The sequence below is a fragment of the Rhinopithecus roxellana genome, chromosome 16, assembly GCF_007565055.1.
Source record: "Rhinopithecus roxellana isolate Shanxi Qingling chromosome 16, ASM756505v1, whole genome shotgun sequence".
Lineage (NCBI taxonomy): Eukaryota > Metazoa > Chordata > Mammalia > Primates > Cercopithecidae > Rhinopithecus > Rhinopithecus roxellana.
This window is the reverse complement of record NC_044564.1, coordinates 109537236-109564037: the sequence shown is the minus strand read 5'-3', so window position 1 is coordinate 109564037 and position 26802 is coordinate 109537236. Positions and strand designations below refer to the sequence as shown.

The following is a 26802-nucleotide window of genomic DNA, read 5'->3' as shown; positions in this document are numbered from 1 at the left end:
ATTTCAATTCAGTGATTATTTTCCTCATTATGGGTGATGTTTCCTTGTTTCTTTGTGTCTAGTGATCTTCGATTGGGTCTCTTTTACTTTGGTAGGTGCTGGATATTTTTATGTTTTTATAAATCTTATGTTTATATAAAACAGTGAGCTTTGTTCTGGAGTGTAGTTAAGTTGCTTTGAAACTGTTTGATCCTTTAGGGTCTTACTCTTATGATTCATTAGGCTTAACTACAGCACTGCTCGGTCTGCGGCTAATTATTTCTCATCGGGGGGCAAAACCTTTTTGAGTGCTCTACTCAATGCCCTGTGAATTAAGAGTTTTCCCATTTTGGCTGGTGGCAACAGGCACTGTCTCCAGTGTTGAGTGAGTGCTGGGTACTGTTCCCTCTAACTTGTTCAGGTGGTTCCCTCCCCAGCTTTGGGTAATTTCCTCACATACATGCTCTGATCATCAGTTATTTGCTGAATTCTGGTATTTAGTGACCCCTAAATACCCATGTATCACTGATCCCTCTGCATATTTCCAGGGCTCTCTCTCCCTGTGCTGTACTCTCCTCTCCAGTTAAGTGAACTGTGCTCACCTTGGACAGAACCAGAAGTCATCTATTATTGTTTTGAAACTGCAAATATAGTATACTTAACAATTTTCTTCTCTGGGATAAGAAAACATTAGGATTAAGAAACATTTTGTGATCAAAATTTGAAACTAAATGAAAGAGTTGGAAATTGTTACTACTATAATAGTTCACTGAAGAACATTAACTTGGCTTTTATAGAAATCTGATAAAGGCTAGGCACAGTGGCTCACGCCTATAATGCTGACATTTTGGGAGGCCAAGGTGGATGAATCTCCTGAGCTCATGGGTTCAAGATCACCTTGGGCAACATGGTGAAACTGTCTCTACAAAAAATAGCAAAAAATTAGCTAGGCATGATGGTGTGTGCCCTGTAGTCCAGCTGCTTGGGAGGCTCAGGTGGGAGGATCTCTTGAGCCTGGAAGATTGAGATTGCAGTGAGCCATGATCATGCCACTCTACTCCAGCCTGGGTGACAGCATGAGACCCTGTCTGGAAGGAAGGAAGGAAGGGAGGGAGGTAGGGAGGGACCTGATGAGAGGAAGGGAGGGAAGAAGGAAGGAAGCTACCAGCCTAGCTTTTTCTTCATAATAGTGATAATGTAGAACTTGTTGAGGTCACAGATTTCTGGGATCCACATTAGAGATTCTGATTCAGTAGATTTCGGACCACATTTGGAAAGATACTGCTTTGGAGAAGCTATCCCAGTTCTGTAAGTACACGGATGCACAAAAATAAAATCAGCCATGGAATTTGTAGATGTGAGATGTGACTTTCATGATTTTACTAGGAAACACATAGAACATTTGAGCTGTCTACTTTCTAATTTTTTAAAAGGGGGATGATTTAAAAGGGAGAAACAATAGAAAAGAGAGGGAATAAGGAGGAGAGTGGAGAAGCAAATGTAGTCGACTGGTTAGGAGAAAAGAAGAAACAAGGAGAAGGAAAACCGACAGAGAATGGAAAAGAAGATACAAGAGTAGATTCCAAAATTAATGCTATTAGGATATGAGTTCTTTTAGTTTATTATGAGATTTAGAGGAATTTATAACTTAAATTTTGCCTTAAAATTCTTATGAGCTTATTAATCAGGATTTAAGATCCTTGACCTCTACTCTGATTGGCATAGGTTCTACAGAATCTCAGGGAGGACATTAAATCTAAAACACCATCAGTTGTAAGACACACTGTTATTCTGTATACCTCTAAGAAAGAAAAAAGTACTGCCAGTTAACTATGCACAATGCTTTTTACCATTTATTTTAAGATACTTTCCCATTTTAGAGATGTTAAAATGTGGACAAGATACTGTGTTCTAAAATTGATGAAATACAGTATTTAGGAGGCTTCACCCCCTACCTCGGTCTTTTCCCAATCTATTCTTCCTATTTCGTATGTTCTATTTTCCCAGTATTATTTTTCAGAGACAGCACAAGTCTCCCCTCCTTGAGGAAGCCTACCTAGATCCTTACTGTATGATATGTTTCAGATTTCCTTTGAGCATGTTTCTTCCACCCTTTTCATTTTGAATATTTCCCCTTAATAGAGAAGCAAAGCAAAATAGGAGTTACATAATTCTGCTTTCTCTGCATCATCTGCTAACACTGCACCATCTGCCCCAAGCAGTGGGCCTGAACTTTCTTTCTTGTTGTTACTCTACATGTATTTTTTAAGTCCTTTTTATTGTTCTTAACATTTTCTCATCAACCTCCACTCATTCTGGGCTCTTACTTTACTTACAAGATTCTCCTTGTTTTACAAGTCTCTTAAAATTCTGAACTTATCATAGCACACCTTACACAACAACCATATTGGATTCTTTAGATGCCACTTTCTTTTCTTTCTTATCAGATTAACTTATTTTTTATTTTTTGAGAGGCAGTCTCGCTCTTGTCACCCAGGCTGGAGTGCAGTGGCATGATCTTGGGTCACTGCAACCACCACCTCCCAGGTTCAAGTGAGTCTTCTGCCTCAGCCTCCCAAGTAGCTGGGATTATGGGTGCCTACCACCATGTCCAGATAATTTTTGTATTTTTAATAGAGATAGGGTTTCACCATGTTGACTAGGCTGGTCTCAAACTCTTGACCTCAAGTGATCTGCCCGCCTCGGCCTCCCAAGGTGCTGGGAGTACAGGTGTGAGCTTAACTGTTTTTATAGTGTCAGATTAACTTGTTTGTATAGTGTAAGAATTTTACTTTTTTTTTTTTTGAGATGGAGTCCTGCTCTGTCACCCAGGCTGGAGTGCAGTGGTGTGATCTCAGCTCACTGCAACCTCCACCCGCCGGCTTCAAGCAATTCCCCTCCCTCAGCCTCCCAAGTAGCTGGGATTACAGGCGCACGCCACCACGCCTGGCTAATTTTTTGTATTTTTAGTAGGGATGGGGTTTCTTCATGTTGTCCAGACTGGTGTCAAACTCCTGACCTCAGGCAATCTGCCTACCTCGGCCTCCCAAAGTGCTGGGATTACAGGCGTGAGCCACCGCGCCTGACCTAGAATTTTACTTTTTAGAAACTTTATCTCTTTTTCAAAAATCTTTATTACAGTATGATTTCTGCTATGGCATCATACAGCTTTTTTCTTTAAACTTGATCAAATTCTCTTTCCTAAAGAATCGCTAATCCTAGTGTTCCTTCTAATTCTTGTGAACTGCAAGATGGCATCATGGTTTCTCTCTCATGCGTTTCACTTCCACTTCATTATTTTATGCTTGTATGTCAGAATTAATTCCAAAGGAGTAGTTATTTTCATTATTTCTTCCACATTATTTCTTAAAGTATAAGTATAAGAAAAGTGACTTATACTTTTCTAGGGAAGAATTTTAGTTGGTTTCTTGATAGTTGGGAGATCCATGTTGTTGGACCACTACTTTGCCACTTTGTGGAAAGTGTTAAGAAAGCATTCATTCTTTTACCATATTGATTAAATCATATCATATACCAGGGACCAAACGTGGCCATTAAGATATTTGACAAAGAAATTAGACACAATCCTCGTTCTTAGAAACTTTACAGTTTAGTTGAATGTTAATATCCTTATCCAATATACTTCCATAATAAAATTCCCACTCAGTTTTACCCCTACTCAAATGCTTCCACCTTGTTTCTGTCCTGAGGTTAATTGACCATACAAGGCAATATAGTATTATTTTCTGAAAGTATTATTTAAACTTTTTATTGTGAAATATAACTTACATATTCTAAAAAATGCCTAAAATATAAATATACACCTAAATAAATTATTATACTGTGAACACTCATGTATCACTACTCAGATCAAGAAATAGACAGTTGCTGGTATCCTGGAAGCCCCATAGCCTCTTCCCAATTACAACCACCTTTTCCCCTGCAAAAGTAATCACTATCTTGATATATATGGTAAATACTTTGTACCTTTTCTGTATAATTTTAAAGCCAAAGTGTGTCCTTAAGACTGTAGTTTAATTTAGCCTGTTTTTGAACATTATATAAATTGAATTAAACAAGATATCCTTTGTGTCTGGCTTGTCATTTACCTATGTTTTTGCCTATAACAATAGTTCATCCATTTTCATTGTTGTATGCTATTTAATGAATATACCATAGTGTATCCATTCTGTTGATGGACACTTGAGTTGTTCAGTTTATGTTATAAATGCTATTAACATTCTTGTATATTTTTACACATATGCACATATTTCTGTTGACTATATTCCTAGGACAGGAATTGTTGGTTCCTTAAGCATACTTATTTTCAACTTTAGTAAGTAATGCCAAGCTATTTTCCAAAACAGTAATGTTAATTTTACATTCTTTCCAGCAGTGAATACAATACTGTGGGCACCACATCCTTACCAATACCAATATTTAGTATTGTCAGACTTTAATTTTAGCTGTTCTGGTGGGTAAGTTAATTGTGGTTTTAATTTACATTTACCTGATTATTCATGAGATTAACTTTTCATGTGTTTATGAGACATGCCCATTTAGAGTTCTTGCCTACATTTCTGTGGGTTGTTTGTATTTTTTAATATTGATTTGTAAGACTTCTTTATGTGTTCTGCCTATGACCCCTTTATCGGTCATATGTGTTGCAGTTATCTTCTGCCACTCAGTGGTTTACTTTTTCACTGTCTTAGTGGTGTTTCTTGATGACTAGAAGCTCATTTAATTTAAAGGTTATCAATCTTTTATAGTTGGTGATTTTGTGCCATGTTTCCTTTTATTTTTATTTTTTAGAGATGGGATCTCCCTTTGTCACCCAGGTTGGAGTGCAGTGGCACAATCATAGCTCACTGCTGTCTCGAGCTCCTGGGCTCGAGGGTTCTTCCATGTTTAAGAAATCTTTCCTACCCAGGGTTACAAAGATATTCTTCGTTTTAAACGTGTTATTGTTATGCCTTTCACATTTAAGTCTACAGTCCATCTGATTGATTATTGTATATGGTGTGAAGTGGTATATCCAACTGTGTGTGTGTGTGTTTTTTTTTATAAGGATACCCAGATTACTAAGCCTAATGTTTTGAAAACTTCATTTTTTTCCCCAGCATTGCTCTGTAGTGCTACTTTTGTCATAAGTCAAGTGCATATATGTTTGGTTTGTTTCTGGGCTGTTTCACTGTGTATTTGTCTATTCTTGCACTAGTGCCATACTCTCTTAATTACTATGGCTCTATAATGAGTTTTGATATCTAACAGAGGAAATTCTCCTACTTTCTACTTCAGAAGTGATTTAGATAGTCTCAGCCCTGTGCATTTTCGTATACATTTTAGAATCAGCTTATCAAGTTTCACCAAAACAAAACAAATTATCAATTAACCTTTTGTAAATTTATTTGAATTTATTGAATCCCTATATTTGTTTTTGTTTGTTCGTTTGTTTGTTTCTTTGTTTTGAGATGCAATCTCACTGTGTCACCCAGGCTGGAGTGCAGTGGCTCAATCTCCGCTCGCTGCAAGCTCTGCCTCCTGGATTCAAGCGATTCTTCTGCCTCAGCCTCCCAAGTAGCTGGGACTACAGGCACATGCCACCTCTTCTGGCTGATTTTTGTTTTTGTTTTATTGAGTCGGAGTCTCACTCTGTCACCCAGGCTGGAGTGCAGTGGCGCAATCTTGGCTCACTGCAATCTCCGCCTCCTGGGTTCAAAAGATTCTCCTGTCTCAGCCTTCCGAGTAGCTGGAATTACAGGTGCCCACCACCACACCCAGCTAACTTTTTGTATGTTTAGTAGAGACAGGGTTTCACCATGTTTGTCAGGCTGGTCTTGAACTCCTGACCTCAGATGGTCCGCCCTCCTCAGCCTCCCAAAGTGTTAGGATTACAGGCATGAGCCACTGCGCCCAGCCAGCATTTTTAATTTCCATTGTGATTTCTTCTTTGACTTGTGGGTTATTTAGAAATATGTCTTTCTTCATTATTGGACATGAAATATTTACAGATATATTTTATGAATGATTTCAAGTTTAATTTTATTATGATCAGAGTACATGGTCTGTATGATGTCAGTGTCAACATTTTTGAAATTTGTCAAAACTTCCTTTAAGACTCAATATATAATCCATTTTTATAAATGTTATCCATGTGTATTTGTATGTTTTTTACATGTGTATTCTCACCTTGTTGGGTGTAGTGTTCTGTGTAATTTATATATAGTTTGTGTTAAACTTATTGTTCAAATCTTCTATATTAACTTACATCCTTTTGTCCATTTGTTCTGTTAATTACTTAAAGGCGTTAAAGCCTTCCCTTAAGATTGTGGATTTGTTTAAATTTTTCTTTATAGTTCTTGTCCGGTTTTGCATTATTATGTATTGTGGGTATGTTATTAGGTATACTTAACTTAGGTATTATTATATATTAATGGTACAGGTATTATAAAGTGATTCTCTTTGTTTTTGGTAATGTTTTGGCTTTAAAGTCTGTTTATTCTGATATTGCTACAGCAGGTTTTCTTTGGAGAGGAAATGTTAGGGTTAAAGTGATTTATCTTTTTCATCTTTTTACATTGAACCTTTCTTTATGTTTTAGATACAATTGCTTAAGTTTTTTAAAATTCAGTCTATAAATCTTCATCTTGTAACTGGAATATTTATCTCATTCTTATTTAATGTAATTATTGATATATTTAGGTTTAAATCTTTCACTTTATTGTGTGCTTTCTATTTCTTACACATATTTTTAAAATCTCCATATTTACTTTCTTTTGTATTGATCTTTTTTTTTGTTATTATACTTTAAGTTCTAGGGTACATGTGCATAACATGCAGGTTTGTTACATATGTATACTTGTGCCATGTTGGTGTGCTGCACCCATCAACTCGTCAGCACCCATCAACTCATCCTTTACATCAGGTATAACTCCCAGTGCAATCCCTCCTCCCTCCCCCATCCCCATAATAGGCCCCGGTGTGTGATGTTCCCCTTCCCTAGTCCAAGTGATCTCATTGTTCAGTTCCCACCTATGAGTGAGAACATGCGGTGTTTGGTTTTCTGTTCTTGCGATAGTTTGCTGAGAATGATGGTTTCCAGCTGCATCCATGTCCCTACAAAGGACACGAACTCATCCTTTTTTATGGCTGCATAGTATTCCATGGTGTATATGTGCCACATTTTCTTAATCCAGTCTGTCACTGATGGACATTTGGGTTGATTCCAAGTCTTTGCTATTGTGAATAGTGCCGCAATGAACATATGTGTGCATGTGTCTTTATAGCAGCATGATTTATAATCCTTTGGGTATATACCCAGTAATGGGATGGCTGGGTCAAATGGGATTTCTAGTTCTAGATCCTTGAGGAATCGCCATACTGTCTTCCACAATGGTTGAACTAGTTTACAGTCCCACCAACAGTGTAAAAGTGTTCCTTTTTCTCCACCTTCTCTCCAGCACCTGTTGTTTCCTGACTTTTTAATGATTGCCATTCTAACTAGTGTGAGATGGTATCTCATTGTGGTTTTGATTTGCATTTCTCTGATGGCCAGTGATGATGAGCATTTTTTCATGTGTCTGTTGGCTGTATGCATGTCTTCTTTTGAGAAATATCTGTTCATATCCCTTGCCCACTTTTTGATGGGGTTGTTTGTTTTTTTCTTGTAAATTTGTTTGAGTTCTTTGTAGATTCTGGATATTAGCCCTTTGTCAGATAAGTAGATTGCAAAAATGTTCTCCCATTCTGTAGGTTGCCTGTTCACTCTGATGGTATTTTTTTTGCTGTGCAGAACCTCTTTGGTTTAATTAGATCCCATTTGTCAATTTTGGCTTTTGTTGCCATTGCTTTTGGTGTTTTAGACATGAAGTCCTTGCCCATGCCTATGTCCTGAATGGTATTACCTAGGTTTTCTTCTAGGGTTTTGATGGTATTAGGTGTAACATTTAAGTCTCTAATCCATCTTGAATTAATTTTCATACAAGGAGTAAGGAAAGGATCCAGTTTCAGCTCTCTACTTATGGCTAGCCAATTTTCCCAGCACCATTTATTAAATAGGGAATCCTTTCCCCATTTCTTGTTTCTCTCAGGTTTGTCAAAGATCAGATGGCTGTATATGTGCGGTATTATTTCTGAGGACTCTGTTCTGTTCCATTGGTCTGTATCTCTGTTTTGGTACCAGTACCATGCTGTTTTGGTTACTGTAGCCTTGTAGTATAGTTTGAAGTCAGATATCGTGATGCCTCCAGCTTTGTTCTTTTGACTTAGGATTGTCTTGGCAATGCGGGCTCTATTTTGGTTCCATATGAACTTTAAAGCAGTTTTTTCCAATTCTGTGAAGAAACTCATTGGTAGCTTGATGGGGATGGCATTGAATCTATACATTACCTTGGGCAGTATGGCCGTTTTCACGATATTGATTCTTCCTATCCATGAGCATGGTATGTTCTTCCATTTGTTTGTGTCCTCTTTTATTTCAGTGAGCAGTGGTTTGTAGTTCTCCTTGAAGAGGTCCTTTACATCCCTTGTAAGTTGGATTCCTAGGTATTTTATTCTTTTTGAAGCAGTTGTGAATGTAAGTTCATTCATGATTTGGCTCTCTGTCTGTTACTGGTGTATAAGAATGCTTGTGATTTTTGCACATTAATTTTGTATCCTGAGACTGCTGAAGTTGCTTATCAGCTTAAGGAGATTTTGGGCTGAGATGATGGGGTTTTCTAAATATACAATCATGTCATCTGCAAACAGGGGCAATTTGACTTCTTTGTTTCCTAACTGAATATCCTTGATTTCTTTCTCTTTCCTGATTGCCCTAGCCAGAACTTCCAACACTATGTTGAATAGGAGTGGTGAGAGAGGGCATCCCTGTCTTGTGCCAGTTTTCAAAGGGAATGCTTCCAGTTTTTGCCCGTTCAGTATGATATTGGCTGTGGGTTTGTCATAAATAGCTCTTATTATTTTGAGATACCTTCCATCAATACCAAATTTATTGAGAGTTTTTAGCATGAAGGGTTGTTGAATTTTGTCAAAGGCCTTTTCTGCATCTATTGAGATAATCATGTGGTTTTTGTCTTTGGTTCTGTTTATGTGCTGGATTATGTTTATTGATTTGCATATGTTGAACCAGCCTTGCATCCCAGGGATGAAGCCCAGTTGATCATGGTGGATAAGCTTTTTGATGTGCTGCTGGATTCGGTTTGCCAGTATTTTATTGAGGATTTTTGCATCAATGTTCATCAGGGATATTGGTCTAAAATTCTCTTTTTTTGTTGTGTCTCTGCCAGGCTTTGGGATCAGGCTGATGTTGGCCTCATAAAATGAGTTAGGGGGGATTCCCTCTTTTTCTATTGATTGGAATAGTTTCAGAAGGAATGGTACCAGCTCCTCCTTGTACCTCTGGTAGAATTCAGCTGTGTATCCATCTAGTCCTGGACTTTTTTTGGTTGGTAGGCTATTTAGTATTGCCTCAATTTCAGAGCCTGCTATTGGTCTATTCAGGGATTCAACTTCTTCCTGGTTTAGCGTTGGGAGAGTGTAAGTGTCCAGGAAATTATCCATTTCTTCTAGATTTTCTAGTTTATTTGCATAGAGGTCTTTATAGTATTCTCTGATGGTAGTTTATATTTCTGTGGGGTCAGTGGTGATATCCCCTTTATCATTTTTTTTTGTGTCTATTTGATTCTTCTCTCTTTTCTTCTTTATTAGTCTTGCTAGTGGTCTATCAATTTTGTTGATCTTTTCAAAAAACCAGCTCCTGGATTCATTGATTTTTTGGAGGGTTTTTTGTGTCTTTATCTCCTTCAGTTCTGCTCTGATCTTAGTTATTTCTTGCCTTCTGCTAGCTTTTGAATGTGTTTGCTCTTGCTTCTCTAGTTCTCTTAATTGTGATGTTAGAGAGTGTCAATTTTAGATCTTTCCAGCTTTCTCTTGTGGGCATTTAGTGCTATAAATTTCCCTCTACACACTGCTTTAAATGTGTCCCAGAGATTCTGGTATGTTGTATCTGTGTTCTCATTGGTTTCAAAGAACATCTTTATTTCTGCCTTCATTTTGTTGTGTACCCCGTAGTCATTCAGGAGCAGGTTGTTCAGTTTCCGTGTAGTTGAGTGGTTTTGATTGAGTTTCTTAGTCCTGAGTTCTAGTTTGATTGCACTGTGGTCTGAGAGACAGTTTGTTATAATTTCTGTTCTTTTTTTTTTTTTTTTTTTTTTTTTTTATTATACTTTAAGTTCTAGGGTACATGTGCATAACGTGCAGGTTTGTTACATATGTATACTTATGCCATGTTGGTGTGCTGCACCCATCAACTCGTCAGCACCCATCAATTCATTTATATCATGTATAACTCCCCAATGCAATCCCTCCCTCCTCCCCCCTCCCCCCTCCCCATGATAGACCCCAGTGTGTGATGTTCCTCTTCCCGAGTCCAAGTGATCTCATTGTTCAGTTCCCACCTATGAGTGAGAACATGCGGTGTTTGGTTTTCTCTTCTTGTGATAGTTTGCTAAGAATGATGGTTTCCAGCTGCATCCATGTCCCTACAAAGGACGCAAACTCATCCTTTTTTATGGCTGCATAGTTCTTTTACATTTGCTGAAGAGTGCTTTACTTCCAATTATGTGGTCAATTTTGGAATAAGTGCGATGTGGTGCTGAGAAGAATGTATATTCTGTTGATTTGGGGTGGAGAGTTGTGTAGGTGTCTGTTAGTTCTGCTTGGTGCAGAGCTGAGTTCAATTCCTGGATATCCTTGTTAACTTTCTGTCTCGATCTGTCTGATGTTGACAGTGGGGTGTTGAAATCTCCCATTATTATTGTATGGGAGTCTAAGTCTCTTTGTAAGTCTCTAAGGACTTGCTTTATGAATCTGAGTGCTCCTGTATTGGGTGCATATATATTTAGGATAGTTACCTCTTCCTGTTGAATTAATCCCTTTACCATTATGTAATGGCCTTCCTTGTCTCTTTTGATCTTTGATGTTTTAAAGTCTGTTTTATCAGAGACTAGGATTGCAACCCCTGCTTTTTTTTGTTCTCCATTTGCTTAGTAGATCTTCCTCCATCTCTTAATTTTGAGCCTATGTGGGTCTCTGCATGTGAGATAGGTCACCTGAATACAGCAAACTGATGGGTCTTGACTCTTTATCCAGTTTGGCAGTCTTTTAATTGGACCATTTAGTCCATTTAGATTTAAAGTTAATATTGTTATGTGTGAACTTGATCCAGTCATTATGATATTAACTGGTTATTTTGCTCATTAGTTGATGCAGTTTCTTCCTAGCATCGACGGTCTTTACATTTTGGCAAGTTTTTGCAATGGCTGGTACCAGTTGTTCCTTTCCATGTTTAGTGCCTTCCTTCAGGGTCTCTTGTAAGGCAGGCCTGGTGGTGACAAAATCTCTAAGCATTTGCTTATCTGTAAAGGATTTTATTTCTCCTTCACTTATGAAACTTAGTTTGGCTGGATATGAAATTCTGGGTTGAAAATTCTTTTCTTCAAGAATGTTGAATATTGACCCCCACTCTCTTCTGGCTTGTAGAGTTTCTGCCGAGAGATCTGCTGTTAGTCTGATGGGCTTCCCTTTGTGGGTAACCCCACCTTTCTCTCTGACTGCCCTTAACAGTTTTTCCTTCATTTCAACTTTGGTGAATCTGACAATTATGTGTCTTGGAGTTGCTCTTCTGGAGGAGTATCTTTGTGCCGTTCTCTGTATTTCCTGAATTTGAATCTTGGCCTGCCTTACTAGGTTGGGGAAGTTCTCCTGGGTGATATCCTGAAGAGAGTTTTCCAACTTGGTTCCATTTTCCCCCTCACTTTCAGGCTCCCCAATCAGATGTAGATTTGGTCTTTTCACATAATCCCATACTTCTTGAAGGTTTTGTTCATTTCTTTTTCCTCTTTTTTCTCTAGACTTCTCTTATCACTTCATTTCATTCATTTGATCCTCAATCGCTGATAGTCTTTCTTCCAGTTGATCGAGTCGGTTACTGAAGCTTGTGCAGTTGTCACGTATTTCTCGTGTCATGGTTTTTATCTCTGTCAGTTCGTTTATGGCCTTCTCTGCATTGATTATTCTAGTTATGCACTCTTCCATTCTTTTTCCAAGATTTTTAGTTTCTTTGCACTGGGTACGTAGTTCCTCCTTTAGCTCTGAGAAGTTTCATGGACTGAAGCCTTCTTCTCTCAACTCGTCAGAGTCATTCTCCGTCCAGCTTTGATCCATTGCTGGCAATGAGCTGTGTTCCTTTGGAGGGGGAGATGCACTCTTATTTTTTGAATTTCCAGCTTTTCTGCCCTGCTTTTTCCCCATCTTTGTGGTTTTATCTGCCTTTGGTCTTTGGTGATGGTGACGTACTGATGGGGTTTTGGTGTGGGTGTCCTTTCTGTCTGTTAGTTTTCCTTCCAACAGTCAGGACCCTCAGGTATAGGTCTGTTGGAGATTGCTTGAGGTCCACTGCAGACCCTGTTTGCCTGGGTATCAGCAGCAGAGGCTGCAGAAGATAGAATATTGCTGAACAGCCTGTTCTGATTCTTGGTTTGGAAGCTTTGTCTCAGGGGTGTACCCCGCCGTGAGGTGTGGGGTGTCAGTCTGCCCCTAGTGGGTGATGTCTCCCAGTTAGGCTACTCAGGGGTCAGGGACCCACTTGAGCAGGCAGTCTATCCGTTCTCAGATCTCAACATCCGTGTTGGGAGATCCACTGCTCTCTTCAAAGCTGTCAGACAGGGTCGTTGGCGTCTGCAGAGGTTTCTGCTGCTTTTTTTGTTGTTGTTTAGCTGTGCCCTGTCCCCAGAGGTGGAGTCTACAGAGACAGGCAGGCCTCCTTGAGCTGCTGTGGGCTCCACCCAGTTAGAGCTTCCCAGTGGCTTTGTTTACCTACTTAAGCCTCAGCAATGGCGGGCGCCCCTCCCCCAGCCTCACTGCTGCCTTGCTGTTAGATCGCAGACTGCTGTGCTAGCAATGAGGGAGGCTCCGCAGGCATAGTACCCTCCTGGCCAGGTGTGGGATATAATCTCCTGGTGTGCCGTTTGCTAAGACCCTTGGTAAAGCGAAGTATTGGAGTGGGAGTTACCTGATTTTCCAGGTGTTGTGTGTCTCAGTTTCTCTAGGAAAAGAGGAAAAGGCTAGGAAAAGGGATTCCCCTCCCCCTTGTGCTTCCCAGGTCAGGTGATGCCTAGCCCTGCTTCAGCTCTCGCTGGTTGGGCTGCAGCAGCTGACCAGCACCGATTGTCTGTTCACTCCCTTAGTTGAACCCAGTACCTCAGTTGAAAATGCAGAAATCACCCATCTTCTGTGTCGCTGGTGCTGGGAACTGGAGACTGGAGCTGTTCCTATTCGGCCATCTTGCCCCACCCCCAATCTTTTGTTTTAGTTTATCTAATTTTTTCCTTTCTAGTTTAGGAACTACATTTGAGCCTTCTGCATGGATTTCACCAACCATGGAACAAAAATATATTTTTAAAAAAATGGATAGTTGCATCTGTACTGACTCTTTTCCTTGTCACTGTTCCCTATAAAAGTACAGTATAACAACTATTTATATAGTATTTACATTGTATTAGGTATTATAAGTAACCTAGAGATAAAGTATACAGGAGGATATTCATAGATTATATGCAAATATGACACCATTTTATATAAGGGTTTGAACATCTAAGGATTTTTGGTATTTGCAGGGAGTCCTGGAACCAATCCTCCATGGATACCAAAGAATAAATGTATATACTTTTACTAGAAATTACAACATACATATTTGACTTAGTAGTACAGATACTATCAGTTCCTTAGACTATTTTAGTTCCATGTATGCCCTGCAACTCAAATGCTATTTTTATATAAATATTTCTAAACCCCACAGACATTATTATTGTTGTTTTAGTAGAGTTACTGGTCATCTAGATTTATCCACTTTTTAGCTTAAATGGTTATTTTTGAAGGTCACCATTTAATATTTCTCTTACTGAAGGCAAATACTCTCAGCTTTTTTTTGTCTAAAAATATTTTTATTTTACCTATGGTCTTGAAAGATATTTTTGCAGCATATAGAACTTTAGGTTTATAGTAATTTACTTTCTATACTTTGAATATATTGTTGCATTGTCTTTAGGCTTTTGTTATTGCTGTTGAGAAGTCATTATAATCTTACTGTTTCTTTGCAAGATACTCTTGTCTGTAGCGCTTTTAAACATCTTTTCTCCTTCTTTTTCTCTCTTCTGGCTAGGTGTATTTTTCCTTTTATTTATTTTTCTCAGGATTTGTTGACCTTGAATTGTGGATGGATGTTTTTCTTCAATGTTTTGAAAATTCTCAGTCATTATCTATTCAAGTTCATTTTCTGTCTTCTTCTGGAATTCTAAGTAAATGTATATTGTACTATTTTCCGACTATATCTTCTGTATTTCTTAACTTTTCTTCTGTATTTTTCACTTTCCTTGTTTCTATTTTACATAGTTTTACACAGATGCTTTTTACATAGTCTCTTCAGATCTGTTTTCCAGTTTATATCTTTCTTGAACTGGGCCTCATATGAAGCTAAACTCATTTATTAAATTCTTTTGAACACTATTTTAAAATTATAGAATATTCATTAAAAAGCCTGTATGTTGCTTTTTATAGTTTCCAATGGTCTGCTAAATTTTCAAGCTTTATTTTTATGCCTTTGAACAAAATAACTATAGTTTTATAGACTACATTTGCTTATTCCCACATTACATGTCCTTTTGGATGTTTCTGTTCCATGTTGTTTTTGCTGTTTCTTCCTCACACTGCATATGTCCTCATGTGCTTGATGATCTTTGATTGATTGGTGGACATTTTATTTGAAACATTATTTATAGAAATTATTTGAAGCTAGGGATGATGTTATCTTCCTCCAGATATTTTCATTTGCTCTCCTAAGCCCCTGGGGGCACTAACTTTCCTAGATTATTTTTATCCAGTTTTAGAGCTTGAGGTTTTTTATGAGCTACTCGAGACTGGAGGCCAGTCTGCAGTTCTTGCAAGGGCTGTTTTATTTTAGGATTACCTGTGTTCTTAGGGTGGAGCTCTGACGATCCCAGCCAAAAGTACCAGAGTCCTTATACTTAGCAGGTCCTGGCATGGAAATTTAAATCCAAGCTTTGTGAGCTTGTACTCTGGTATGCAAATACTCCCAAAGCAAATGTGGCCCTGAGTTCAGGACTCATCTTTCTAGATTTCTGTCTTTACCCAATTGTTGTCCTATAGTTATTTACTATCTTGTTTACTTTCTGATACTTTTCAAGTTTTTTTTCTTCTTTTCGTTTGTTTTGTGATTTGATTTTTGTTCAACTTTTTAAGTAGCCATTAGTGGGAAGGTTAGTCTGAATCACCTAGTCTGCTGTTTTTAGAAGCAGAAACACCTAACTTTATGTTCTTCACATATGGTTTTACCATCCTGTTCCCTCTATTTGATTTTAGAGAGATTCCCTTGTTGCCCTATCCAATGTAGTAGTTCCTAACTACATATGACTGTTGAGCACTTAAAGTGTAGCCAGTTTGAACTGAGATGTGCTGTGAATGTAAAATATTACCAGATTTCTAAGACTTACTACAAATAAAACAATTTAAAATATTTTGTTAATAATTTTTATAATTGCATATTAAAATAGTATTTTAGCTATGTTAGGTTAAATAAAAATATTATTAAAATTAATTTCCCTTGTTTCTTTTTACTTTTTAAATGTAATTTTTGAAATTTTTAAATTACATGTGTGGCTTGTGTGTGTGATTTGCATTATATTTGTGTTGGATGGTGTTTGCTATGTAATAAAGTGGTTAAGAACATAAGATCTGTGGCCTGGATTTGATTCCTGCCTATACTATTTACTAGCAGTGTAATCTTGGGCTACTTGTTGAGCTTCTTGCTTTTTCTCTTCTGTAAAATGAGAATAATAGTAATACCCATTTCAAAGATATATTGTGAGGGGAAGATAAAAGATGTAAAGCAGTCAGCACAATGGATAACTTTAAGTGTTGATAAAAATTTAGCCATTATTTATGTTTTTGTTATTATTGTTTATATTATTATAGTATCAGATTTTATACTTCAGTGGGTTTTTTCTTTCTCTCCCTCAAAATTTTCCACATTACTCATAGTAATAGAGTTCTCAGCTGGCTACTGTAATTTGACTGGGGACAGACATGTGTACAAATTATATAAGAGAGGAAGATGTCACAAACAAATGCTCATTAAGTTTGACTGTAGAAAATTTTTGGCCGGGCGCGGTGGCTCAAGCCTGTAATCCCAGCACTTTGGGAGGCCGAGACGGGCGGATCACGAGGTCAGGAGATCGAGACCATCCTGGCTAACATGGTGAAACCCCGTCTCTACTAAAAATACAAAAAACTAGCCGGGCGACGTGGCGGGCGCCTGTAGTCCCAGCTACTTGGGAGGCTGAGGCAGGAGAATGGCGTGAACCCGGGAGGCGGAGCTTGCAGTGAGCTGAGATCGGGCCACTGCACTCCAGCCTGGGCGGCAGAGCGAGACTCCGTCTCAAAAAAAAAAAAAAAAAAAGAAAATTTTTAATGCTCCTCCAAGATAATATTACCTAAAATATTTCTGTAGACTGGCAACTATATAACCAAGCTTTATAATTATGGTCCAGAAAGGAGTCACACAGCCAGGAAATGGTGGTGTGTTGGAAACAGTATTGTTCTGGAACTTGAGGCCTGGGCTGTAGTCCTAATTCAGTGAGATGACATGCAGGACTGGCAGCATGTGGAGAAATAGGCACTGCGTTTATCTAGACTCCAGTTTCCTTATTGTAAAATTGTGAGGTTAGATTAGATGCTCACCTATGCCGTTGTATAATTTTAACATATTAATACCTACATTTCACATATTTTGAATCTACAGTTTAATTATCCTTAGGTTTTTGAGCTCATATTAGAATGGTAAGAGACTGAAGATAAGGTTACAGGAAGTACAGAGTTATGGTAAGATAGAGGTGCAGTTTTTTCACCCAGAAAAGTCTTACAAGATGCTTTAGGTTGTAACTAAACTATTTTTTTTCTAGAATTGACTTTAATTTTACTACAGTAAAATGGAAACTTTAGATTGTATGATATTAAGATACCATATAGATAGGCATTATGATTTTAGTTTAGTGGAAAGATTGCTGGCCCTATAGGAATACCTGGGTTTTAACCCCAGTATTGCCACTAGATAACCAAGTAAATCCTAAACAGATTTTTTTTTTTGTTTTGCTTTTTCTATATGTAATAATTTGGTCTATAGTAATATAACACCTCACTCAGAGTATGCACTTGAAAAATTAATTAACATGTACTGGTCTGTCTACTGTATAGGATTTGCATTAATATTGTGAAAACACTTTAGGGGAAAATAATTTAAAATATATGAATAGACATATAACTTTTTTGAAACATCTTACTTTGATTATTTTTGCAAATTTGTCCTATTTAATCTTAAAGGGATAGTTTCTTTGTTTTCAAAGTATAGACCATTGAGAAAGAGGGAAAGCTCCCTGGTATATTTTATGAAGCTAGCACAACCTTAAACCTGTTAAAGGAAGTTTAAACCTAGTAAAGATAGTATAAATACACAAACTGTGTACATGCACACATATATACACACACACACACACACACACCTATGTGCTAAAGTTTCAGATAAAATACTAGCAAATGAATTCAGCATTGTGTTTAAAAATTATGTATATAGACTAGAAAGGATTTATCCCAGGAATATAAAGATGAGTCTACACTACAAAATCTATACATAATTCATTATAGCAACATATTAGAGGAGAATTTATGACTAAGCCAGTAGGTATTTCTCAAAAAGAAGGAAAATCATTTGATAAAAAAATCTAACAACTTCATTCATAGGGCAGTGCAGAGTAAAGCAACAGTGAGATGACATGCAGGACTGGCAGCATGTGGAGAAATAGGCAATCATACTTTGATGCTAGTGTGAAGTGTTATTGCTTTTTGGGAAAAAAAAATAGCTTCTGAAATAAAAATGCACATTATCATTTGAATATTCCTGTTTCTGGGAGTCTTTCCTACATAAACTAACATATTAATATTAGTATATACTAGAATAATATATACTAATATAGTAAATTAGGACTTATATGCAAGGATATTTGTTTCATAGTTTGTAATAACTAAAAATTGGAAACAACACAAATGACTGTTGATCACCAAAGGAGTGATTGAGTAAATTCTTCTGCACTTACACTGTGGAATATAGCGTAACCATTGAGCAGGAGGGATGATATTGTTGAGTATGGAATGACAAATTATAGATTACTGTGTATAATGCAATCCATTTTTTTAATAAAAAGGGAGAAGCCTTATATATGTTAAATGTGTGCATGAACCGTGAGAAATGTGTGGGAGGATTGGGTTAAGAGGGGGTGGGATAGGTGAAGTGAGAAAATCATTTTTATTTCATATGCTTCTGCAGTGTTTGATTTATTGTGAAGAGCATTTATCTTTGTATAACCACATTTAATGAAGGAAAAATGCTAAATAAATTCAAAGTATGAGCATGTGGTTTCTAAAGATGCTGGATTTGGCCAGCCAGAGACATGGAAAATGTAAAAGTATTATGCTACACCTTCTGTTTTGGAGATATTTGTAATAATTTCCATCCACAACTATTATAACATTTCTTCTGAAAAGAAAGATATTTTATACTAAGAAATGGTGGCATTAATGATTTTTTCTTTTGTAGCAACTCCGATCCAATATCCGAGAAATTGAGAAACTTTGTTTGAAAGTCCGAAAGGATGACCTAGTACTTCTGAAGAGAATGATAGATCCTGTTAAAGAAGAAGCATCAGCAGCAACAGCAGAATTTCTCCAACTCCATTTGGAATCTGTAGAAGAACTTAAGAAGCAATTTACTGATGAAGAAATTTTGCTACAGCCTCCTTTGACCAGATCCATGACTGTTGGTGGTAACGTATTGTACTAAATCTTATTCTCAATCACAGTAATGCAGTTAATTAAAGCTCACCTCCTTGAGTAGATACTGAATTACCTATAGGTCTTCAAGGATCATTCGCTGTCCCAATATGCTGAATACTTGGACCCTGATCAGTGTTCCCGGAAATGTGTACCCTGGATATTTTGCAGAATAAAAAACTTGAGGTTATGCTTATGGAGTGGATTTCAGGGCAAGTACCCATTTGTCTATTTATTGAAGAGAAATTTAAATATATTTCCTAAGGGATAATGTCATTCTTGTGTGCAAAGTACTCTTCACTCCTTTCCAGGTGCAGGGGTGACCTCTTCAGGCATGCCTTTTTTTCTTAAGCATTCTGATTTTCAGAGGGGATGTTAGATCTATCTTTCAGCCAAGTTCTCTGAATAACTGACAACATTAAGTAATCTACAATGGGAGTCAAGCCATCATCTTCTGTGAAGTGATACTCTAAGAAACAGCCCTGTGAAATTTGTCATTACATCTCTTCTAAGGATGTAATTGATAATTGCCGATCACATTATAATGTCTTCAACTCTGAAAATATTCTTGGCTTAATACATAGTAGTACTTCAAAGTAGTTGGTCTTTTTTTATCTTTTGGGTATTCAGTGGAATAACTGATAAGGTTTTCTTACTTAAATTGTTTACTAGAAAGCTTAGAGCCAAAATTTTTAGCCACCAAAACTCAAATTTTTAAATCTATCCTAGCTTTGTTTTATAATTACTGCCCTTGTTTTCCTTTTTGTTTTAGTGTTTCTCTTTTATTTGTAACTTGTCTCATCTTGTTGTATTTTATAAATTATTCTAAGCTACCTTTAATCTTTGTGGAAAAAGTGGAGTATAAGTCAGTTACAAATTAGAATAGAATCTTACAGATGTTACACCTGCCCATTTTTTCTTTTTTTATTTACTTAGGGCACTCCTGCATCACTATCTCCAAAGCCAGATTATTTTTAAATTTTATATTTTCAGTGCTAATGATTCAGTAATTTATAGAGAGATTAAAAAATAAAAAAACTTTGGAAGGAACATTTAGGCCACTAGTCAGAGTTTCTGGGTAATCTTGCTTTTGTTGTAGCCTTAGTACCTAGCACAATGCTTGGCACATAATGGACCATTCATAAATATTTTATAAACATAAATACATAAATATCTTTTTAGAGATAATTTTGTAATTTCACATGTGCTGTAATCACCTCACTCAGAGGATAACCAGTACCATAAATGTTTTTGAGAGAAGGAGATGCTAGCACTCAATCCTTGGTTGAAAAGTATTTGGGAAGAATGCTTTTTGATAGTTTGTAATTACCATTTCATTATTCTGTTCATCTATAGTTATTGCTGCCATACTGGTGAGACTGAAGGCTGTTTTTATCACTTAGTGCAAACTGATGCTTTATGTGCACATGTGGAGTAACTGGGTTTTATAGTTCCATGTGATTAAGCGCCCATCTTATGTACCCAGACATTGTGATAGTTGTTATGGTAATAATAACTGTGAAGATAAGCTGGATTTTCTGGAAAGAGTAACTAGCATCAATCTCTTTGCTACTTAGCTTTGAATTGCCTATCTCTAGCAATTCCCCTATCAAACGAAAATTTGGAGTTCTATCTGAGAGTTTTCTCAAAATATGTTAATACCCTAATACTTGCCTTAATTTGCATTTTATTATTGCATTATTTGTGTTACTTCCAGTAGAACTGTTTGGGATCAACAACTTTGGGCTTATATATCATCAGAGGAATTGGGTAATTATCATTAATAGAAAAAGGCAGTTTACCCAGTTTGCTGGCAAATAAACTTTCTCCATAGGAAGCTGATTGGTATAAAAAAAAAAGTTCGGCAGATTTTGAAGAAGTATGTGCATAAAGGAAACGGAAAAAATTGGAGCAGAGGATGAGGGAGAAGAAATAGCAGGTGAAATTCACTTCCCAATTCTTTTGATTCTCAAACTTTTCACTTCACCAAATAGGCTACTAAAGACCTAATTACTAGGAGAAAACTAAAAAATTAAATCTCTGTAACTAGTATTGATTTGATTGAAACAGTCATTCTATTAATAAAATCAATACCTAGGTTATACCTGAAACAGTGTATAGAATTTCAAATTCTGAACAGTCTGCTTGTCATAGTGTGCTTTCACTATGAATCCACTGCCAACATAAAGCAATTAAAAAACTGCTGTCTCACCAAGTGCCTGAGTATTTCACCAAGTGTGAGAGTTTCTACTATATTGCCTCAAATCCAGAAATATTATTAATAAATAATCAAGAGGATGGAAAGGAAATGAATAATGAAAAGAAAGGAAGTAACTAATTTACATAAGACTTTAATAGTGGGGTAGGAATTGAGTTTGCTCCATATTTGATCTTCTTCTAGCTATAGACTGTTTTTTGTCATTCTACATGTTTTTATTCTGTGCTCTCCAGTTTTTCCTTATTTTTGCTTTAGATACTTATTATAGTAGCAGCAGCCTATATAAAATCTGTTTTATTGCATAGAAGTTAAGTGCCTTAAAATACTTTTTACTTTACAAATTCAATCTGATTCTAAATAAATTGATTGGAAACATCAGCAGAGATTCAGAAGCAATGTTGCCACATTTCCATGAATAAGATCAAAAATATAAAAATAGTTTTTCATTCACAGATAGAAATAACAAGTAGAATAGGATGTTTTATGTTCTCTGGAGAATGAAAGAAGCTTATTAAGTTTAGGGAGAAGCTGTGATGATTTTGCTGTTTCTTTTGTCCAGATTCTGAGAGTTCCTAAAGCACATATTCTCTGCCAATCTTCTTGATCTGAGAAACTCCCTTCTGTCTCACTTGTGTGTCTGGTTTCACTTTTAGCATATTGCTTTCCACCCAAGTGAAGTGAGGAGCCTCCAAATCTGATTTGTATTTAGAAAGGTGATTCAAGTCATACAGAGTGAATTAGTGCTTCTCTCCATTTTTGTCTTTCTTTACTCTCAGGACACACACTTCAGTAGTGCAAAAGGAACAGAATCTTATTACATTTTAAACAAATATTCACAAAAGAAAAGAATATAATCTTAAAACTGCTGGGAACTTCAGACCAGCATATTGAATTTGATGAAATTTAGATTTTTATCACAGGTATATACATGTACTGAAGAGTTTTGTGAAACATTTAGATGGTTTGTATTATATGATTCAGAAGATGTCTTTTCTATTGGTTTTAATTTTTTTTTAAAGTCTTCATTCGCAGCTAAGCCATGCTTAGAAGTAATTTTATTTTGATAGATAGGCTTATGTAGATGATCAGCAAATTAATTTCACTATTTTTAAACCATCAGAACTGGAAAATATTTCAGCAATGCTTTTGAATTAATTTAGATTTATAATAAAACTTTTTCTTATGTGGTAAAGTTTAGTGGAAGTTTTTTATATATTATAATTCTTGGTAAAATCATTGCTGTTCATAAGTATGGAGAAAGAGGGAGAGAATATTTGGATGTATATAAAAGGGAAAAGTCTTATGTTATTTCGTTTATTTCTCACTTCAACTAAACCAACAATAAGGTTTTAAAACCAATTCTGGGGTTTAAAAAACAATGGTGAGTGATAGGTCCTATGTTCTACTTGCCCTTTATGCTTCCGGTTTGTGTGTGGGTGGGAGTACCTGAGATGATTATGTTATATGAAACAGTTGCAATTTTTTACTTCTGTAGACAAATCTAAAGTTCTTCAGCCTTCTTTCCTGAAACTATAATCTATCTCAGTGTTTTGCCTTATCATGTCCATAGCAGTTTGTAAAAGTTCAAAGTCAAAGGATCATCACTGAGGTAGTGATTTTAAATGCAAGCTGGAATCAATGAATTATGGAAGTTGTAGAAATGAAAAGATTTACTTTAATTGATAGTCATGCCTTGAATTGATTAGCGAGGTTTAGAGTTTTAAGTTTACATCAGGGTTTTTTCTGGAAGAGAACAGACCTCTTTGTTCTAAGACTCTATTTGAACTAAGATGCGTACGTAGTTTGGTTTCAAGTGAGACGTAAATGACTTAAACATTTTTATTCTTTACTGAGGGAAATCTTTTATGTTTGTTTAAAATGTCAAACATTTCCCACCCGTTATTTTTTAGATTAAGTATTAATATATAATAATCTGCCTCATTTTGTTGCATACCCTTGCAAACTTCATTTGAATCCTGTTTAATAGTACATAAATTATGGCTTTAAAAAATATTTGGAGTGGTCATAGTTATAAAGTTCTCCTTTATATTTGATCTGTTAATAACAATGAAGTTATCATTATTCATTATAATGTTAAAGAAGTGTAAATACCTGGAAATGTTAAGTAGAAGAAAGGTCATAGAGTAATTCATTTATCTTGGTTGAAGTGAAAATGAGAATGTCTTTATGGTGATAATGTAAAGCATAGAGTAACTATTTTAAGCATTTGTAAAAAATCATTTAGAGCTTTTAAAATATTGGCTATTTGCCGTAATGTTTTAATGTAAAACTTACTCTGTATCACCTGCCTTTGCTCTTCCTTTAAGTTAAATAAATATATTCAGATAAGATTAAAAACACTGTCAGTCCTGATAAATCTACAAATTACTTTTTAGTCCATTGACTATGCTCTTCCTAAACAATTGAAACATTTTTCCTAGAGAGGTAAAGCATTCATAGGCTTTAAAGGTAAAGTAGTAATACAGTTTTATAAAATACTATTTCAGTTATAGGTTTGGCTGAAAGGGTCATTGAGAGAATATGAACTTAGAGTTATAATTGCTTACTTTTAGGAGTAGATCAGGTGCCACATGTCATCATGGCATTTCTCTGCTTATAACACTTCAACAGCTCTCCTTGGTTTGCCAGATAAAGTCCAAAGTCTTAAACTGGTCTGCAAGGCCCCTCCTGACCATCTGTAGGCTTATACTTGTAACTTGTCTTTTACTTCTTGCTTTGGTACCATCAAACTGCTGATTTACCTACCTACATTGTTTCTTCCTTGAGGGCCTTTGTTCATACTGGTTTTTCTACCTAGAATGTATATTCCTCTCTTCTTTGCCTAGTAACCTCAAGTTTTCTAGAAAGGCTTCCCATGAGCTGCATACTGTATCAAACTGGATCAGATGCCACCCATAGCTCGGAACTCTCATAAAATACTTATGTATATATGTCTGATTCTAGATAGATACCAATGCAGTCTCCTATTGTTTTATGATTTCTTTTTGTATGTCTGGCTCTTCTAAAATATAAGTTACTTGAGAGAATGTACTCTGTGTTAATTACTTTTTATCCCTGGTACCCTAACACAATACTCAGTGAGTGCTCAGAAAATGTAAGTGGTAGGTGTTTTGAGCTTGAAGTGAACAGGAGACAGTAGACCTTCAGATCTCTTGTTTCCATTTCTACTGTAACTATCCTAGAGCAGATCACCATCATGTTACACTGGATATATTGGAAAGCCTTCAGACTGTTTTTTTGTTTTTGTTTTTGTTTTTTGAGACGGAGTCTCATTCTGTTGCCCAGGCTGAATGCAGTGGTGTGATCTTGGCTCACTGCAACCTCCACCTCCCAGGTTCTAGCAATTCTCCTGCCCCAGCCTCCCGAGTAGCTGAGATTACAGGTACATGCCACCACACCAGCTAACTTTTTGTATTTTAGTAGAGATGAGGTTTTGCCATGTTGCCCAAGCTGGTCTTGAACTCCTGATCTCAGGTGGTTTTTTTACTTTCTAATTTTGTCACCTGTCAACTTCATCCTTAATGTGTTTTTCACATGGCAGCTATGGTTTTCTCTGTAAATCTAAAATCTGATTATGGCACCTTCCCAGTAGTCTCCAACTATTATTAATAGTAACATATTGATCTTTTGTGAAAAACAAAACTGTTTAACATAGTTTACAAATGCCATGAATAATTTCAAAGTAGATTTCCAGCCTTAAACTTTGCTTTTCTCCTTATCACAGTCAGCTATACTGAACGTTTTTCAGTCCCTAAGCATATGCACATACTGTTCTCTCTGACCTGAATGCTCTTTGCTTCTCCTTCCACCCCTGCACCAGTTCACCTATATAGTAATTTCTGTTCATCCTCAGGCTTCAGCGGCAGAGCCTTCTGTGACCACTCTCCCCATCCACAAGTCTAGGTTAAATACCTCTCATCTGTGCCCATGTAGCACTCTATACTTGCCAGTATTACAGTTCTTATTAGACTATACTGGCTGAACTTGATGATTAATATGTCTGTATCATGCATTTTATAGTAAGATCTGTTAATAATAGCAGCAGCAGTAACTAATTTATTGAGCACTCGTACTTTATATATAACCCAGGTACTGTGCAAAGTGAATATCACCTTATTTTACAAATGAGAAAAACCAGCCAAAGAGATGAAATACCCAAGGCAAACAGTTAATAAATAGCCAAATCAGAATTCTCCCAAGTCTTTCTGACTAGGCCCAAGCTCCTAACCAGTACACTATGTTGCCTCCTCCGAACTGTTTTTATGGTTTAACATTGTGTCTACAGCACCTCAGCACACTGATCAGCAGGTAGTAGGCATTTAATAAATGTCAACTCAATGAATGAATGATTGGTAAAACCAATATGAGGAAATAAAGACTTGAAGGTAGATTTTAAAGTATGAATTAATTCATCATCATGGCGGTGTTTAATGGGGAAAGAACTAGTGGGTTGATGACTTTTTAAAACTCCAAAGAAGTAGAAGCAACGGAGGCATGGGCCAGAAGATTGACTCTGAGGAGAAGAGTAGTGACAAAAAAGACACATATGGTAAGAATGTTTGGTGACAATCTTATTGTTACCAATAGTGACTGATTATCATTAATAAAAACATATTACTTCCCTGCTTTCAACACCTGCTGTATCTGGTATTTCCACTGAAATAGCCAAATAGGAGTTTAAGGATGAAAAGTATTAAACCTATTTATATAGGTACGTCTTCTTGGAACATTGGCCAAGTAGAATAATTTTCCTTTGGTGCTTCTTCCACATCTAGCCCTAGTTATTCAGATTGGATAGATGATATTTGTAGCCATTTTTTAGACGACTGTGTAGATTAAAAAATATGTGTGTAAGATTGGTGTCGTGGCTTATGCCTGTAATTCTAGCATTTTGGGAAGCTGAAACAGGAGGATCAGTTGAGGCCAGGAGTTCAAGACCAGCCTGGGCAACATAGCAAGACTGTGTGTCAATTAAAAACAAAAAAGAAAAAGTTTAAAAAAAAAAATGTATTAACTAATCTGGGGAACAAGCTGTCCCATGGATAATTTTTTTTAATTTTTTTTTTGAGACAGGATCTTGCTCTGTCACCTAGGCTGGAGTGCAGTGGCATGATCACTGCTCACTGCAACCTTGACCTCCCAGGCTCAAGTGATCCCCCCCACCTCAGCCTTCCAAGTAGCTGGGACTACAGGTGTGTGCCACTACACCTGGCTAACTTTTTAATTTCTTTGTAGAGACGAGGTCTCACTCTGTTGCCCAGATGGGTCTTGAACTCCTGGGCTCAAGCGGTCCTCCCGCCTCAGCCTCCCAAAGTGGTGAGATTATAGGTGTGAGCCACTGCACCCAGCCAAATTCTATTTTTGCAGAATAATCAATTTCCTTTTAGCCTAAATTTAGAGAGCATTTAACATGGCATTTGTTTTATGAAATCAATTTATGTTATCTTCTTTCTAACAAAGCAAATAAACTCTAAACATGGGGTTATTATGTTCATCCAGGAGCATTTCATACTACTGAAGCTGAAGCTAGTTCTCAGAGTTTGACTCAGATATATGCCTTACCTGAAATTCCTCAAGATCAAAATGCTGCAGAATCATGGGAAACCTTAGAAGCGGTATGTTAAAAAATA

General features: G+C 36.7%; 1 protein-coding gene across 2 annotated transcripts in view; it reads left to right on the top strand.

Annotated features, from left to right (window-relative positions):
- Positions 1-26802, top strand: part of STX17 (syntaxin 17) — a 69604-nt gene that overhangs the window by 30319 nt on the left and 12483 nt on the right. For both annotated transcript variants that reach the window (XM_010374127.2, XM_010374129.2), the window contains exons 4-5: positions 18701-18926; positions 26672-26787. In XM_010374127.2, the coding sequence (XP_010372429.1) occupies positions 18701-18926; positions 26672-26787 (342 nt within the window). The remainder of the gene's footprint in view (positions 1-18700; positions 18927-26671; positions 26788-26802) is intronic.